Here is a 19,037-nt window from a genome sequence, read left to right as displayed (position 1 = left end):
GAAAGACTACAACAAACACGATAAACATTAGGGAACTTTACACAATTGTCGTGTATATGCTTCCTATCAAAAGCGTTGCACAATCACGATGGGGAGCAGCGTTTTTAGTCCGCCGTGTGTAGTGACGTAACGATAACCCCGCCCAGGTGTTCTACGTGTGTCAGGACCAGCATGGCTCCTTCCTGGAGCTAGACAGGAGTGTGTGGAGGAAAGCAGTGCATCGGAAATTCAACGCAATCTCCCATCCGTCTCGCAAACGATATCTGGGCTTCTTGTAGGGATACCATGGGCATCCCGAGGCTGCTCTCAAACGCAATGGCCAGGGTCAGCACAGTCCGCTATTACCAGCTAGTGCTGGTTATAGCAGCCGCACTAGCTGTTGTTGCTTTTTACAGTTTCGGATCGGACCGGCAGAACTTTTCCAGCACTACCAAGCGTATCAAAGAGACTCATGCCAGCCACAACGCAAACATGAACGACGGCGATCTATCCTCCGATACCAACGCCAAGCAACGCGGTTCAAAAGCTGCAAGTGTGGGAGAAGCTGGCAGAACGAACACGGATAGTATTAACGCAGGGACTGCAGAGGAGCAGCGTCCTCGATATTTTCACGCGCTGATGATGTTCACCAAAGTGGACACGAGCCAGGCGTTGCAGCAGAAGTTCCAGGTTGCCATGAGATCGATGCTGAAGCACGCCAGGTTTGAGGACGGGGAAGTCTTGACCCTGCATTTTGTGAGCGACGAACCCAGCAGAGAGATCGGGGAAAAGATGCTGGAAGACTTGCTGCAGGGCGCCACCTTCCGTTGTGAGGTAGGGGTGGCATTTCGGACAGGCCAGGTTTTTGATTGTTCAGAAGTGATGTGTGAATTAAAAGCAAATTAAACCGTGCGAAGAATTTGTTGCTTTACCATCACAGGTGTATCAGTTTTCATGCTGGTTTAGGGCCCCCACCCCCCCGTTGTATTACAATTCTAAATGCAAAATGTAATTGTCTAGCACAGTTTTAAATTCATCTGATTGCTGTAAACCTGTGATGGGCTTTACACTAAAAAACCCGTAAACTTGTGTTCCAATTCCCAAAGGTGTAGTAACAACGTTTAGATTTAAAATCTATTAACATAACCCACAGTAACTTTTCCACTGCCTCACCCCCTTCCCTTAGTACAGACATCGCAGTTATCGATAAGCAGAGCTTGGCCATTTCTCGGTCTTAACATGAAGAACGTGCAGCATCAAAATGCCCTCTCACACCCTACATTAGTACTGTCATTGCAATGTGCATTGTAGTTGGTTACGGCCACAGTTACTCACGTGATATATTCATTTGAAATGATTATTTAAGGACTTGTTCCAGCCATGTAATTACTTTTAAAATGTAACCATTTGAAACTTGAACTCAGTCCAAAGCACTTTTTATTGACCCTATATCTTTACACCTGTACTGTAATGGCCCTCTGTCACTGGAGTTCTGGGCTATAAAATACATTTCTTTCAGTTCCATCAGCAGTAAATGCATACAAAACAACTTCTTCCTTTGTTTCCAATTGCATTCCCACAGTTACAGCCTGCAACAGAGCTTGCAGCTGACATTGGACCCCCTGCTGCTGCAGGTTGGTGCCAGAACAGACCTGTTTAAATTACAGAGCAAAGATTGACAAGTAGGCTCCCATAAGGGGGTGGGGCTTGCATAGCAAGTTCCATTACCTGAATGTAAACACAGCGAGAAACACACAGTCTGATTTCTAATAGAGCACAGGGCACAGAAGGTTCAATTCCAGAAGAATGCAGTCAACAGTCACACTGACACACATAAAGCCCAACGTGATTTTAGGACACTGTCACTTTAACCTGAGACTGGCACTAGCTTGTAGTCTGCTGCCCCCCTCCCCTTTTTGAACTACCTGGTAAATGAAAAAGCGGACCATAGAGGCTAGTGTTATAACATCATAATGAGGGTGTGTCTTCAGTGTTTTATTGTTGTTGTGATTCCTAGGGATGGATTTAAGACTCCTATTGCATAGCAGTTTCACCCATTCCAGGTTTTACTATGAGCTTGATTAGCAACAGTAGTAGACTCATAGTAAAACCCAGAATGGATCAAACTGCTATGCAATGGAAGTCTTATTTCCATCCCTGATTCCAGTCACTTTTCTGAGCAATGGTTTATAAAACACGTAATAAACAATAGGCTTCAGTGTACCATAGCTCTCTACACTGGGGCTCTTATTGCCTGTTTCACCCCAATCAGACAGCTTGTTTACTAAACTAGTAATCTGAATACATGACCATGTGCTCTTCAAACACAGGTACATGATTTTAATGAGCAAGCGTTACATGTGCGGGCAGGGCGATTTGAATAGCAGATCTAGGCAGTGCTAACGTGCTGTGACATGTTTGCTCTCTGTGATTCAGAATGTATGATTCAGTATGAGGCACTAGGGGGCAGTGTTGCACTTTACAGCGCTTGTTAGTTATCGGGCTATCCAGTTATCGGGCTATGCCAGTTTTCAAACAGCACCTACATCAGGTCCACACCTCCACTGTGAAGTATGCAAGCCTTGTAAGAATCTGGGAAATGTTTCATGGCGTGTGGGTGGGAGGACATTATTGAATTGATTGTTTTAAGGTGTAGTCCTTAATGTTTTAAAATGCCACCCCAGTACTGAGCTTGTGCACTGTTGTCAATAGTTACGGGTTAAACGTGGGGTTTTCATGATCTTGAATATATTTTTTCAAAATTCAAATGAATATTCTATCATTTTGAAATAAGTGAATAATAATAATAAAAAAGCATAGTGGAAAATGGGATAGGTGGAGGTGAATGGTGAAAATAAAATGAATGTGAGTGAGACTGACCTACATGACGCGCTATTACTTAAAAACACAAGTACAGCACAGAAGGTTCTTTAGGACAACAACACGGTGAGCAGTGATCCTGTTGCTAATCTAGTATAACAAATACTTGTTTGTAATTCAAAGTAGTCCAATCCTTGAGCATAGTTTAGAATGTGTGCCAGCGTGCTAAGCAGGCTAATCCAGTGTAATTGTCCTCATATGACTTGAACCAGCTGCCAGCAGTGTTCTGCTGCATATACAGCACAGTACAGGGTGTATGGCAGGAGCAGCGAGACTGTGCACATGCTTTATTCCTCCTTTGAGAACTGCTTTATAAAAATGGCTTCGGTCAGTTGGGAAAAGCGATCGCTGGTCAGATATTTCAGAAACGTTAAACTGTTAAAAAAGATTAAAGACTAATATTCCATACAAGGCTCTGTTTTGTGAAACATTAGTAAGTTGTGCAGTGTAGGGTATGGAAGCCCCTGCAAACCGAACATCTTACTGTAATCTCACTAAGAAAGTCTGGCTGAGCCAATAGGATTGAAACGGACTTGCACCAGGGATATGCAGCTTTTATATGTAACAAAATTCAGCATGCACAAATTGTGGGTAACCAGTTTGCACAGCTCTAGTTGCAGAAAGCTTGCAGTCACAATGAGGTTATGTGTTCTTATCCACACACACACACACATCTTATTGACAGAGCCTATACAGCAAGCTGGTTCTGGCTGCAGACTGCTCATCCTGCAGTAATCCATTGCTCAGCTGCCATGCAGTATTATCATGATTACTGTACAGAACTGCAGAGCATTTGATGGATAGACTTCATCTATTTACTGCAAACACTAATCTAAAGTAAGGAGGGAACAATTGGATCTGTTGTTGATATGGTCTGATTGATGCAAAGCACAGATGCCAACTGCCTCCCACGCACTGTCAAGTGATCCTCCTAACCACTGTACAAAAAGAGACTCACACAAGCTGCTTTAGAGGTTTTTAACATTGCCTGTCTGCAGTAGGGTTCAGAATCAGTGACATCAGTGCACCACAGCGCATTGCCTGTCTCACACACAGTTACTGTAAGAATGCACCATTGTCACAGGGGTGATTTAGGTGAACACACTGTACCACTAACATGATGTGTGAGAGATCTAATCCTGAGATTGGTGTCCCTTTGCAAACCCAATATAACATCCCCAGGTCTTCGACACATCAGATGCTGGGGGCCATTGCGGTTGTAAAAATAGCCATCAGCACACACGAAGGTTCCTCATGTGTATTGACTGGCGTCTGCAGAACCTGTGGAATCTATTTTCTGTCCTGAGTCTCATTTACAGGCACTGTGCACAATGTTCTCTGTCTAGCCCCCTGGGACCTGCAATGCACTGCCGATTGCCAGGTGAGGTGCAGCATAGTTTCCATGGCGAGATCCTGCTTCTACTGCTGGGAGAGTAGGGGGGCACGAAGGGGAAGATTACGCTCCAGTGCAAAGGAGTTTGCAACTTTATTTGTTGTAATATTACACAATGTACTCAATTTAGTGAATTTGGAAGATAATTCCCCAGTTAATTCAGCAGTGAGTTGATGGTAAACATTACTCCTCCTGCTAACTTCAGAACTGCTCGTCCAGCGCAATTACTGCGCTCAATAAAGAGGATCATTGCTCTGTTTGTCAGTTCATCCTGAAAGGTCATTGAACTCCCTGCAGTTATTTTTTTCACTTATTTACTGCTTTACCTTTTAAATTGCACTCAGGCTGCTATTGCTCTATAGAAAATATCAATCCACTCAAAAATGCACACCAGTAAAAACTGCTACTGCCCTACAGTATTACACTGGTATATCATTTATATGATGTTTTCAGTAAAAAAAAAAGCACAATATTTGTTTAGCTAGTTTACTGTTATCTTGCTGTAGAGGTATTTCAAATGTTGGCTATATTTACTCACTTACATTATTTACATAGATTTGAATCTGCTTTGATTTTCTATTTGAACCTACATGTCCTATCTGTTCTGCTCAGTTAAGTGCTGCTGATGAAGTAAATGTTCACAGTTTGGGATAGGATGTTCCGGTTGCAGAGTTCTCTCTATGTACTGTAGATGCACAGTGCGTCTCAGTACTCTGACATTGACATTGTGAAACATCTGCCTGGAAAGGATGAACACTCCTCACTAATGATCTGATACCGAAACGCTTGTACACTGATCACTTCGGATACATGACATGCATCAGATCTGCAAGTCAATCCAGCACTGCTCACTGCATTCATACAGGTTAATGCATGCAACAGATCTGCATGTCAATCCAGCACTGCTCACTGCATTCATACAGGTTATTACATGCATTAGATCTGCACGTCAATCCCGCACTGCTCACTGCATTCATACAGGTTAATGCATATATAGTATAATTTTGGGTCATCAGTTAAGGCTAGGTGTATGGAGCTCTGTTGAGTTAATGTTATGATCTCATATTGCAGGTTGACCCCCATACTGACATGCTGGTCTTGGGCTATTACAGTATGGGCTATTCTTATTTTTAGTCAAAATGCATTTTTGAATCTGTCTTGCATTCTTTCAAACCATCGACTATCCCGTATGTACCCTTTCAAACTGTTCAACATTTTCTTGCACTCGTTGTATGGCTGACTGCTCTGGGGCTTGTATACCCTTCACAGTTCATCACAGTTCATCACTTGACTTGTCACATGGTCCAGCTGGTTTGCATAGCATTGCCTCATAATGCATGTGTGGCATGTACTGTATATGTGCATGCATATACCTGCATGTGTGAACGCTTTGTAAATGTGTTGGTGCACCATCTCTGTGTTTCCTTTGTCTAGGGGTGAACAGAAACAAAAAGGAAGAGGTCACTACAGGAAACCCTGTGTTGTTGCACATCATATGGAAACAGTTGAAGGGTCTGATGTCATACACCATGCTTACAGTTTCATAGGAATGCACAGGCTTGTAGTTCCTGTCCTTTTAGAGAAATGTATGTACTGTTCTTCTGTAAACAGTATATGGTTACAGCCCTATGTGGTTAGCAGAGACTGCGTCCCCTTGCAGGTCAATCCTGGGAAATACTGACTATTTAAAGAAGGATTTGAGAGAAAGATGCTGTTCCGCAGTACTGGTTAGTCCAGTACTGTTTCACAGTAGGCTTTGATACTGTAGGTAGCGTGAATGCACTCTGACTAGGCTCGATACAGTTCACCTTCAAAACAGAAGAATATCAGAGAGGGATCTCAGAGGTCGTTTTCAAACCAAATTACTTTCATAAAAATAAAAACAAAAACCAAACAAGTGTGTGTGTGTGCGGTCTCTGGTATTTGTACTCGTACATGGATTTGAACGCACTGTCCAATACAGCAGTCAGGTGTAGGCCTCTATATTCAAATGATTTTTGCTGCTCTGCAAGTTCTAAACCAGAGTTCCCTGTTGTCAAGGCAACAAAGAACGCTTGCTTGTTAATTAGTTGGGAAACTTCAGGAGTACAAGGGGGCTCACAAAAGCAGTAACAGCAAATCTGTCCATGAATAATAAATAATGTAAGAAAGAAATGAAAAACAGCTAGTTTCCATTGTCACCCCCACATAGCTTAAACCTTTGTGTGACTGTCATGGAAACTGATGAAAAAATTAAAAGCAGAATAACAGGAAATTTGAAACGGCAACAGAGAGTTAGAGGTGTTTGTGATTGTCGATCCCCAGGATGAACACTAGGTATTAATACATAATGATGGTTTACGAAAGAAAGCAGTAGCCCATCAAAGTAGAGTAGAAGCTCTGTTTTATTCAAATCCACGCGAATGTATTCATTTTGGCAGATGTTCCTACCAGTACAACTTCTACTTGCACTATGGCAGCTGATTCAACTGCTGAAATTAGCTGCACAAAACTAATTCTGTATATAAGCACCCATTTCACTTTCTCTAAACATAAAGTCAATAAAACAAGTATTTCTCTTTCTTCAGCCCTAACTGATTAGGACCAGTAGAAAATCTACTGGCAGCAGTCTTTGTGGGGCTTCTTACTGGCAGTAGAATTTGTACTGGGAATAGGAAACCCAAATTGACTGCTGCCAGTAGATTTTCTACTGGTCCTAATGACTGATTCATTTTTGCCACTGGCTGCATTTCAAGCATGCATTCTGAAATAATTGAATATTTGCCAGTAGCTTGAGCATTTGAATCTTTGAAATCTAGAGTCCTTAAGTGACCCTTCTAAGTTGCTTCATACGAATTTAGTTAAAAAAAACAATCTACTTTTATTTTCCTTTCATAAAAATTGCATTCAGGCCCTCAAGCAGCTTGAAAAACCCCATCAAACAGCAGTAACAGTAAAGAGCCAATGGAAAAGAACAAGACAGTTGATGAGTGGCAGGGAAAACTCATCTTTAGCCCTTTTATTTTACTCCCGGAATAACACAGATTTTATTTATTTATTTTTTTATCAAAGAATTTCATATTTCTTGTTGCGGAAAACTAGGATCCCTGTTGATGATTCAGATCCATTCACTGCACATGCCTCCCCTGGATTCAATCTGTACTTTAACATAGAAGGGATTACAAGGTGAACCGTGTCTCTTCATTTGGATCCGATACAGAAAAGCACATCATCACATTAACAGACCTCCGTGGTGAAATACATGGTTTCATCACTATTACTCAATAGCTGCATGTGTGAAAAAAATGTCAAGGCCAACCATTGTCATTGTGTTTTGTTTTGCCCATTCATGCAGTCAGCTGGAGAATGTTGTTTTGCACGTGTGGGCAGCAATAGGATCTGACAAGTTAATCAGGGGCCAAGATACAAATAAATAAGCAGTTATTCTGTACCTCAAGTGAACCCTTTACTGCCCTGGCTGTGTGGTCCAGTGGTTAAAGAAACAGGCTTGTAACCAGGAGGTCCCCGGTTCAAATCCCACCTCATTCATTGTGTGACCCTGAGCAAGTCACTTAACCTCCTTGTGCTCCGTCTTTCGGGTGAGATGTAATTGTAAGTGACTCTGCAGCTGATGCATAGTTCACACACCCTAGTCTCTGTAAGTCGCCTTGGATAAAGGCGTCTGCTAAATAAACAAATAATAATAATAAAATAATAATTCCCATACCTATTGAATGCCTAGTTTCTCAATGTCAAGTAGTTTTGACACTGGGCAGCAAAGGGTTAAAACACAGATACAGCCAAGCCTGTTTTAAAGGTAGTCTGTCTGTCTGTATTGAATCCCTGATATATTTTGCATGTTAATATTGCTGTCCTGAGTGGTCATTATAAGAAGAATACTGCATTGCAAAAATAATAATGACAATAAAACACTAGATCTGCAAATACTCCAACTCAGTTTTGTCTAGCAGAGTTGCCTAAATAGACTGGTCACAAACCAGGAAGCCACTTCTCTTTCATAATTACAGCCATCGCCAGAAAGCAGTGAACGAAAGTTTAACCCCCAAGCCCAGGCTCAGAAGTCTCTTTTTTAAATGCAGGATGTCCTCCTGGAAACTGGAGGATGACTGGGCAAACCTCTGAAAGAAAATACAGGGCATAGTCTTTCAGAGGTTTAATGGAAGGGGAGCATTTCTTTACAGAACATTCTGTGATGTGGGAGTGTTGAAATGCGGTGGTCTTTGAAAAACAGTTTTCAGTAGAACTTTATCAAGCAGTAACTATACTTCCGGAGATCTACTTCATTCCAGCATATTATAATGTTGCTGTGACTAGCACACTGGTATCTAGCTCTCTTCCTGTCTAGCTGTATATTTAAAAACAGTGGAATGGCGTTGCAATAGTTTGATCACTTCAATGAACTTCTACCTGTTTTGCTGTAGTTAACAGCATGAATGTAGTGTGGTATTTTAACTTGTTTAAAAGAATACAAAAAAACAGTGGAATCTAGTAAGGCAAGGAGATATTATCAAATATATCAGCAAGCGGGTACCAGTTTCAAGAACGCACACAGACACATCCTACACGTTCGAAAGCCAAAAACAGCAACGGCTGCACACAACCTGATGGCTTCCAGTAAGGGTTTTGGGGAATGAGTCACACAGAGCAGGGTTTTACCGTCTGTATTGAGATGCTCCAGCGAGGTGCTCCCTCCCGCTGCTAAACCCCGCAGCAAGTCAATGCCTACAGAGGAGTCACTGCTGCTTCAAAACACGCCTCGCACCACCCAGGCTGGTACTGTCCAAGCATGAGAGACTATACTGACATCCTGCTTAGTGATGTAGGAGGCAGGGGAGCTGCTGGGAAATACCTTTCTGTGTTACGCAGTGTTTAGCATTTTCTCACCCACACAGCTGCAGTACATTGGCTCAGAACGAAAGAATTATCGAAATGGTTTTCTCACCTGTCAAAAACAAGGTAACCTCAGTGTTGTCTGCTGTGAATTCACCCTTTTAATGCCCGTATTAAAGTCTTTCACTTGTACCTACAGTTATATATCCTTATCAATGTTCCCCAATATAGTCCACCAGTTAATCTAAGTCACACATTGTCAGTCTTCCCAGTCCATTCATGTTATCAGATCAAAAACCTTGTTCTTGGCAGCTCCATACCCGACACATGTTGCTTACCCTGAACTCTTAAGCAGCTTTTTTGACAATAGCAGAGGAGCGTGCCAGCCTGGATCTTCACAGGACCCTGTGTGTGTTTGGTGAAGGTCCTTCGCAAATACTACCACAAGCAGTTTGATCCATTCCTGGTTTTACTGTGAGATTAATAGAACCCACCTGAGCTTGGTACCTATACACTTGGGCTAATCAAGCTTGTAGTGAATCTTAGAATGGGGGAAACTGCTATGCAATAGGAGTCTTATTTCCACCCCCGTACCAGCGCTGACCTCTCTTGACAGGCTGACATAAAAAAGTACAAGCAGTGCACAGCGTCTCTTCCAGAATGTGCGTGTGAGAGGGGAGCGTTCTCACATCGTGCTGTGCTCTGTGTCTCTTCTCAGGTGAGCTTCCACAATGTCAAGGTGCTGACGGAGAAGCTGTTCCCCATCGTGGAGGCCATGCAGAAGCACTTCAGCGCCGGCTCAGGAACCTACTACAGCGACGCCATCTTCTTCCTGTCTGTCGCCATGCACCGCATCATGCCAGCAGGTGAGCCGGGCACAAGTCACCTTCTCATCACTGCTATATGAAGTATATCATCCATAGCTAACAAAACACATAGTAGAGCTAGGTGTGTAGACCATTGATCAAACCCTTTCAGGTCTCACCTTATCTTAGTACCGCATGTTAACAGATGCCTTCAAGAATCACACTGAAACCTCATGGGACTCCTAGGTCACATTCTGAGGTTGTGTGTAAATATATGAAAAAAAAGAATGTTTGTCCTGTTCCCCTGTATACTCTGTAAAGGAGTGCCGCCTTCAGCTCGACAAAAATAATTCAGGACTGAAACGTGACCCGAGACTCTTTGAAGACCGTGTGAAAGACTTTTGGTCTAAATGTCTGTCATTTCAGTTTTTTGTCAGTGTTTTCTTACTGTACAGTATATTATTATTTATTTCTTAGCAGACACCCTTATCCAGGGCGACTTACAATTGTTGCAAGATATCACATTATTTTTACAATTACCCAGTTATACATTTGGGTTTTTAGTGGAGCATCTAGGTAAAGTACCTTGCTCAAGGGTACAGCAGCAGTGTCCCCAACCTGGGATTGAACCCACGACCCTCCGGTCAAGAGTCCAGAACCCTAACCACTACTCCACACTGCTGCCCTCGGTATAGTAGCGTAGCGCTACAGAGTTGAAAGGTCACAGGCTGGACAGTTTCTAGAATGAGAAAGCAAGCACATTTCATCTAGCAATATTAAAAGTCAGGTAGAAGCAGCAAAAAATGCAACAAAAAATATATAATATTAGAGCAGCATTCTCAGTACAGTATAACAGTATGCAAAAGTATAAGAAAATGTAAAAATATATTCATATTTGGAGCCATCTACCCTCTCAATGCACTTGCAAGTCAGTAACAGAGCTGGAAATAACGTTTGCGGGGTGCAGGCAGAGTGGAGTTCGGATTTGGTCGCTGGAACCCCTGCCGTCGGGCCCTGCAGATCAAAGCCAGGCAGGGGGGCTCCTCCGACTGCTCCTCTCAAACACACTGAGGTCCTGGGGAGCTGCTGAAAGGGTACGCAACAGGAGGAGAATCGACTGTGAATCAAATCAAAGTTGAACCTATCCATGGAGGAGAGGGGAGGGGATGGTGCTCATGAAAGGCACACTTCTGTTAAAGTTAGCAAGAATTGACCAAGCTAGTGATGCACAGAGCCAGTGCATAAACAAGCTTCACATGACTCTTTGGGATCTTTTAGCTGCAGATTTCCACTCCCAACTTCCCTGAAGGAATTAAGAGGCTCTGGTACAGTAATTGATCCCTCCAGAACAATTTTAAACCCTTTCCGACTTGTCAGGATGAAACCATGACCTGACTAATGTTGCCTTTAAAAAAAAAAAACAAAAAAAAAACAAACATGCACATCAGTGTTGTGTTCATTTAATTTGATTTACCCGTGTTGTAGTTTATTATAGCAGCTGTTAACAATTCCAGCTTGGTGCCTGGTTTCTGTCTGAATGAAGCTGGCTGACTCAATCCCTGGCATTCTCCAGATCTTAATGCAGGTGCCACAGATTCATCTGTGGTCCTGGTCGTAATTGAAAGTATTATTAAAGGGATGTGGGGCGCAGCGGGCAGATTCACAAGCCTGTGATGCCTTTCACCCCTGCAGGCCCGGGTTCAAATCCAGCTCAGGTGGTCTCGATTAATCCCCCAGTGTACGCTGGTCTACAAAGACCATATATCTGCTGCAGAGAGGCCCAGGACTGAACGGCAGACAGGGGATGTTCAGGTCAGGACTGAAGGCGCTTGGTACCTTGCAGAGCTAAACAGGAGGTAAAACAGAATGTGTGAACAAAAGAGACACTTACTTTTTTCTGCCTCCACTTCGGATTTGAAAAGCTCTTTGTCAGCTGCAACAAGCAGCGCCTTCATTTCCATCTGGAGCCTAATTAAATGAAAATGAGTCTTTATATTTTTATAAAACTCTCTTCACTGTCGTGTCTGTTTTTCTCACCTTGTTGTTCACATGCTCATCGGGCGTGTTTTATTAATATGTATGCCCTGGGGCCCGATTCAAATGTAGGTCAATAAGTACAGTAATTATGCTACTTGAAATGTGGAGTAGCCCTTTTGTTTTCTGGATTAGATAAAGCCACTTTCTCTAATTACACTACAGACATTGTTGAGAGAGGATTAACCTCCCCACCTAATATCTTTAATATAATTTAGTTTTTTTAGGTCACAAGAGAAATTAGTTTAGGAGTCTCAACACGAATAAAAACAGCAAAGCATTTGGAATAGCTTGAGGCCCAGTCACTCGATCAAACATTAGTAAAATCCCACTAATTAACTGTGTTTTTAATCCTGTATAGTAACAGTATGAGATTTCAAGCATTGTAAAACAAATTAAAATAAGGCCACAGTGTGTCTCTGTTGTTGGTCTTGAATTGTGCCTTGGTGTTGCATTACAATAGGCAGCGATTTCGATTTGCATCAGCAGTTTTACCTGTGTGTGTGTGTGTGTGTGTGTGTGGGGAGGGGGGTGTCATAATTTTTCCTGGTATTTTTGTTTCAAGTGGGATGAAAGACCTTTTTTTCTTTTCTTCTTTTTCCCTTCTCTGCACCATCTGGCTCTGTGCTTTTACAGGATCAAAACACAGCCCTCCTGTCTCTCTATATGAATATGTTGAGCAGTTCCAGTCACAAAGTAGGGCAAGGTACTGTGAAGTCCTCCTGCTTTTGCAGCCAATCTTATACACTCTTTATTTTGTTCTTTTTAAGTGTGCAGTTCCTTTTCCAAAGAGGCACGACAGGCCCTCCTAAAACAGACACAGGCTTGCTGATTCATTGTGCTTATATATAGAGGATGGAAGTCATTTGTTTGACCAAACGTTTGTCTGCTCGACTTTTAGTTTAGAGAATGTCAGTACAGTAAGTTAACCCCTTATCCTCCAGTCAGCATGCAAATTAATGCATTCAATTGATGTGCCATCTGATCTGCTTGGCCTGAATAAGCTGAGTGAGGGTTGTGTGCAACTATTCAGCAACAAGCATGGGAAAGCAGAAGGATGTATGTCACTTCAAAAAGGCCATGGTAGCGGGTTCCTGTTCTAAACCTTCAGCACTGGACAAGACACGCTTTCCACATGAACTATGTTTCAGAGCCTTGCATTGTGGGCCTTTGGAGCAGGTCACCTTTTAAGACATACATATATTGAAACAGCAAACCCTTCTATATCCAAGGAGAATTCTTCTTCTTCTTCTTCTTCTTCTTCTTCTTCTTCTTCTTCAGCCCGCATTACTTCCAACATCAGCCCCTCGTGGTACAAATTGCGATCAATACTCTGAACAAACCACCAATCAGAACTGGAGTGAGAAAAGCCTCTCTCCTCCTCAGAATTAAATCCAGATTTAAATTTCGATGTGCTGTGGCTATTTGAGTATAATCATAATCACAGGGGCAGATATATGTTAATCATTATGAGTATTTTCTTTGTTTTGTACCATTTAAATGATTTCATTCCTCTCTAAAAAGTTTCCTTTGCACTTCGAAGTAAGACCCAATGGGTCAAATCCAGACTCTACAACTCGTTTCGTTACTTTCAACATCCAGGAGAGTTAATTATGAAAGTGAGTTGAAGCTTCTTTAATGCGAGAAGATACCCAAGCCTTAATGCAGTACAGCCAGGGGGCCTGAGGCGAGCAAATAACCGTCTCCACTCCAAAGCGTGCACTGAGACAAACTGTTACAGTAGGGGGGGGGGGGGGCATTTTGAACCTTAAACAGAATCGTAGAAAGTTTGTGAACTTTCCTTCTAATCGTAATCTGTGTACCTTTGAGCAGTTGTTTCTAAGAGGGGCTCTCTGACCTGTAGTAGATACACATGCAGGCGCTCTGATCTCTAGTAGATACACATGCAGGCTCTCTGATCTCTAGTAGATACACATGCAGGCTCTCTGATCTCTAGTAGATACACATGCAGGCTCTCTGATCTCTAGTAGATACACATACAGGCTCTCTGATCTCTAGTAGATACACATGCAGGCTCTCTGATCTCTAGTAGATACACATGCAGGCGCTCTGATCTCTAGTAGATACACATGCAGGCGCTCTGATCTCTAGTAGATACACATACAGGCTCTCTGATCTCTAGTAGATACACATACAGGCTCTCTGATCTCTAGTAGATACACATGCAGGCTCTCTGATCTCTAGTAGATACACATGCAGGCGCTCTGATCTCTAGTAGATACACATACAGGCTCCCTGATCTCTAGTAGACACACATGCAGGCTCTCTGATCTCTAGCAGATACACATGCAGACACTTTATATTGACTGTGGCTCCAACGCGCAGAATTTGTCGTTGATTAACATTGGAGAGACGCTGCATCTCTGTTGATCTGGGAGGGCATATTTGTACATTGGTACATAATGATGGCTTTCTGTCTTTGAGGTTTTTGGCAGCCATCTCTGCGCTGGTTCCAGTCCAACCAGGGGAGTGAGCAAATTGAGTTCCAGTGGTGTGTCCGACTCCCGGACCGGCTGTCAGTGGACTTTATCACAAACAACTCCGGCCCCTGAGAGGGATTTGCACACCACACCATGTCTGTGACTGTCCTGGGTGGCCCTCCAGCCACAGACACTTTTCAGCCCCCTCGTCTTCAATGAGCATCATATGTTTTGCCAGAAATCCCAGTGTTACCAGTCCGTGTGTGTCGCTGCCATATGGCACAGATCGTCTCCGACCCCCTGAGGACAGATTCAGTGAGATATGAATCCTCTCTTCACTTCTCCTTGTTTACTTGCTTTCCAAATGGCTAAACCCTGCTGACTGCTGCATGTCATTGAGCATGCTGTGGTGCTCTGCACCTGAATAACAGTTCAGAACGCTAGCTGTGTGGGTCCTATAGGGATTAGATACCACACGCACAATTTTTCCTCTCTAAATCTTGAAACTCTTCCCATAGCACATGTCAGCTCCCCAGTCATGTCTCTTATGAGTGATGGTCATTTGGGGTTTGTTTTGAACTCACAAGCACTGTGTTGTATTAAAATCCAGATTTGTTTTCTTTCTGCTGAGTAAGTTTAGAACAGAAGGTAGGAAGCACTTTCTTACACAGAGTTATACATGCATGGAATAGCCTACCAGGTGAGGTAGTAGAATCTAACTTTTAAAAAATGTATTGAGCTATTAACTTTGAAGTGGACCGCTTCTTCGACAGTCAGGTAAACTGGACAGAGCACAAGAAAGGGTTCAAACATACATCTGTGTGCAAGGTGCTCGAAACCTCCTTGTCTGCACTATCACTGAAGGGCAGTGAGCCCTGTGTCTGCTTTGCTCTCAGTCCTCATCCCTTCTCTCCCCCTCTCAGAAATCAAGCGGATCGTGCAGTTAGACTTGGACCTGAAGTACAGGACCAACATCAGGGAGCTCTTTGAGCAGTTTAACCAGTTCCCTGCCGGAGCCGTCATCGGGATTGCCAGGGAGATGCAGCCGGTTTACAGGTATGTCACCGTGGTGACGGGAGTGTTGCTATGGCAGCAGCAGCTCCCGGCCCAAACAGGACACACAGAAAGATCTGGCAGGGAGTCATGAGTGGAACATACTGTGTATTCATTGTGTTTACATTCACACATTTTCAGTGTCTTTAGTGGGTCACAGGAACCCAGGAGTTGTGTTTAATGACAGCAGAAGGCAAAGGCTGTGTGGTCCAGTGGTTAAAGAAAAGGGCTTATAACCAGAAGGTCCCCGGTTCAAGTCCCACCTCAGCCACTGACTCATTGTGTGACCCTGAGCAAGTCACTTCACCTCCTTGTGCTCCGTCTTTCGGGTGAGACGTAGTTGTAAGTGACTCTGCAGCTGATGCATAGTTCACACACCCGAGTCTCTGTAAGTCACCTTGGATAAAGGCGTCTGCTAAATAAACAAATAATAATAATAACAAAACTTTCAAGGTCTATTGTTACAAACATTTCTTTTGGTATGTTGAGATGGTCTGCTTAAAAAAGGCAACACATTCAGGGCACACAATGCAGAATGCTTTGTATCGTATTACTTTCTAAAGAGCATGACTTTGCATCACATACTGTAATGTCTTTTTTAATTGCTAGGTTAAGAACATCCTGCTTGTTTTATATAGCCACTGTGTCTTAGTGGGGGAGGGTATACAGGTCAAGCGCATTGTGTATTCGTACTGTTTCTCATATTGCAACACCCTGATGTTTTTAAATAGCAATTGGGGTGTGCATATCTGGTACAGTCAGTGCTGTACTGGGATTGCAGTTATGACAACAGAGGACTGTCTACTGAACCACATGGGAAATGCTGAAATGATTGTTACAAACACCACACAGTGCAAAAGTGATCTGCTGTGGTTTTTGTTGCTCGCTCCAGTTGAACCATGACTTGGAGTAAAAACACAGGAAACTGTGTTGTGTGCGATTTCGTATCCTGGAGGTCATGCAACAACAGGATATCTCTGGCGGTATTGTTCTGCTTGACTCATTCCTGGAGGACAATGCATGTTTGAAATGTGTTTTGTTTCGGGTCTTTGACGTCGCTTTTAGCCACCGCCTGAGAATTTCCAACGGAGTGTTTTAAACAAACAAGCAAACGAGCAAGTTCAGAGCGGCGAACGACTGGCACGGGAGCTCCATTGTCACCGAGAGAGCGAGGAAAGGGCTTCTCCGAATTCCTCAAGCAGTGGAACAGGAAAACAAGCACAAAACTAGTCTTTAGGGATGCCTCATTTCTTTAAAGAAATGCAAAGCTTTGTGCTGGGTATCGGAGTGAGTGTAATCTTAGTCTTCTCTTCAGTACCACGTGGGTGTGTGAGAGGGATACTGAAGCGTTAGATTAAGTCATTTCATTCACCTACCTTTTTCTTTATGAACTGTGACCTTTGCAAAACTCCAGCTTTCCAGAGCATTTTTGGCACCTGAACTGTACTTCTTAGCTGAATCCACTAGGTGGGGCTGATGGCCCAGCCGCTGGGTTCACTCCACCCCTCCCCCTTCATATACACCCCAGACAGCTTTTCCTTGCCTGTATAATCGCTTGTCAATCATAAGTAAAATAGCACAAATGTTGTTAGAACTTGCTGTTGCTATATTGTTTTATTTTTATACAAATCTGTTGTTATGGGGCTGTCTGGCACTAATTTGAAGGTGTATCATAATCTGGGGGTGTATGGAGGTGCCCTGTGATCGTGACGTTTGTCCATGTGCATGCTGTCTGTGTAGAGCCAGGAGATGTATGATATAGATAGCTCTCAACTTTGTATTTGCCGTTTGACAGATAAATTAATAAATGCTTCCTTGAGGAGCTGCTTGTTTAAAATGCTCGGATTGATGCTATGCAGCTTTTCAACCATGAAATTCTGCTCAAGGGAGGAATTTTAATGCGGGCTGCGGTTTGAAGACAAAAAAAACAAACCCATTAGGATTGTGAGGAGGAGAAGACAGAAGCTGGTGGAATCTCATGGCCTTTCTGAAGGGAATGTCTTTGCTTTGGTTGCAACACGAGCCCCTTCCCCTTGCTGTTCTGAGCAGCAGTGCTCTGGCTGTGTGACAGAGGAGGAATGACATGATCGATTCCCCGGCGTTATATTTTTTCCAGGGAAAAACAATAAAACAGTTTTATTTTTAGAAATCCCTGTGGAGGGATGTGCCCTCGAATTGAGGAAACGGCTGCAGGAGGTGAAACGAGATCGCTAGATAGCCTTAGGATCAGTGGGAGTGACGTTAGCTGATAGAGTTGACCTACATAACAGGAAGTGATACGAAACCAGGGAAGCAATTGAAACTTAAAAAAACCCCAAACATCTGCATTTAAAAAATAATAAAATAATAATCTGCTTAATGTCCCCTGTTAAAAAGCCATGGCTGTCTGTACAGTTATTATTAACCCTTGATTTTACTAGGAAATCACATTGAGATTGAAACCTCTTTTGCAAGTGAGACATAGCCAAGAAAGGTAGCAGCAGTACAATAAAACATATTACAATGCAAACATACAAATACAGAAATAAAATACGTTTAAAACACAGACAAGTCATACTCAATATAATAAACAATCAGTTAGTGACAATCAATTAGGTGTAATCAACTACTTAAAACAAGCACGACTCTCAATTAGATAAGGGCAGCAGTGTGGAGTAGTGGTTAGGGCTCTGGATTCTTGACCGGAGGGTCGTGGGTTCAATCCCCGGGGGGGGGGACGACGACGACACTGCTGCTGTTGTACCCCTGAGCAAGGTACTTTACCTAGAGTGCTCCAGTAAAAACCCAACTGTATAAATGGGGAATTGTATTTATAAATAATGTGATATTTTGTAACAATTGTGTGTCGCCCTGGATAAGGGTGTCTGTTAAGAAATAAATAATAATTATGCAGCTTACTCTTGAATTGTACTAAAGTTATTTGGGACTGCAAGTTAAGTTCAGACTGTAAGTCATTCCAAGACCATGGAGCAAAATAAGCAAATGATCTTTTAGCAGCCTCATTATGCACTTTAGGAACCGTAAAATACAAAAATGAGTGCGATCTGAGACTGTAGTTACTATAAGCAACTGTAAAGTATTCATTTATGTATGGAATAAATGTCTAATCGAAACGTTTGTCATAAAATTCATATTTTTACAGTTTTAACCTTTTGCTGCCCAGTGTCCAGTATTGACATTGAGAACAGGCATTAAATAAGTATGGGAACATACCCTGGACAGTAAAGGGTTAATGCACAGAAAAATGATTGTTTTACTGTTGTGGTAAGAGACAGGCCTTGTGGTAATTCCAGTACAGACGCTATGCCTAAGACATCTGCTTGCACTGCAGTGCAGTATCTCTTTCTACTTTGTGCTTTTCCTAACCCTCAGCCTTTAGTTGGGGGTTCCCAATTCAAAACTGGTTTAGTTGGTTCACAGCGTCTGTACAGCTAAGGCTGCACAGACGTTTTGAAACCTTGTTGCCTTACTTCCTGCCCACTCCATCCGGCTTCATCTCTGGGTCACCTTGTTGTTCAGCTGTGTGTGTGTGTGTGTGTGTGTGTGTGTGTGTGTGTGTGTGTGTGTCTGTACTGTGTTGACCATTCACCTCCTATGAGAAGTAGCACATACAAAGAAAAT

General features: G+C 42.8%; 1 protein-coding gene across 1 annotated transcript in view; it reads left to right on the top strand.

The window, feature by feature from the left end:
* The first annotated feature begins 158 nt into the window (after positions 1-158).
* Positions 159-19,037, top strand: part of xxylt1 (xyloside xylosyltransferase 1) — a 36,740-nt gene continuing 17,861 nt past the window's right edge. Inside the window, exons 1-3 of the mRNA XM_034028504.3 lie at positions 159-813; positions 9,801-9,948; positions 15,287-15,419. Of these exons, the coding sequence (XP_033884395.1) occupies positions 286-813; positions 9,801-9,948; positions 15,287-15,419 (809 nt within the window). The 5' untranslated portion in view covers positions 159-285. The remainder of the gene's footprint in view (positions 814-9,800; positions 9,949-15,286; positions 15,420-19,037) is intronic.

This window comes from Acipenser ruthenus, chromosome 12 (assembly GCF_902713425.1).
Source record: "Acipenser ruthenus chromosome 12, fAciRut3.2 maternal haplotype, whole genome shotgun sequence".
In the NCBI taxonomy this organism is placed as follows: Eukaryota; Metazoa; Chordata; class Actinopteri; order Acipenseriformes; family Acipenseridae; genus Acipenser; species Acipenser ruthenus.
Note: the sequence above shows the minus strand (reverse complement) of the source record. Positions and strands in the feature narration are given on the sequence as shown.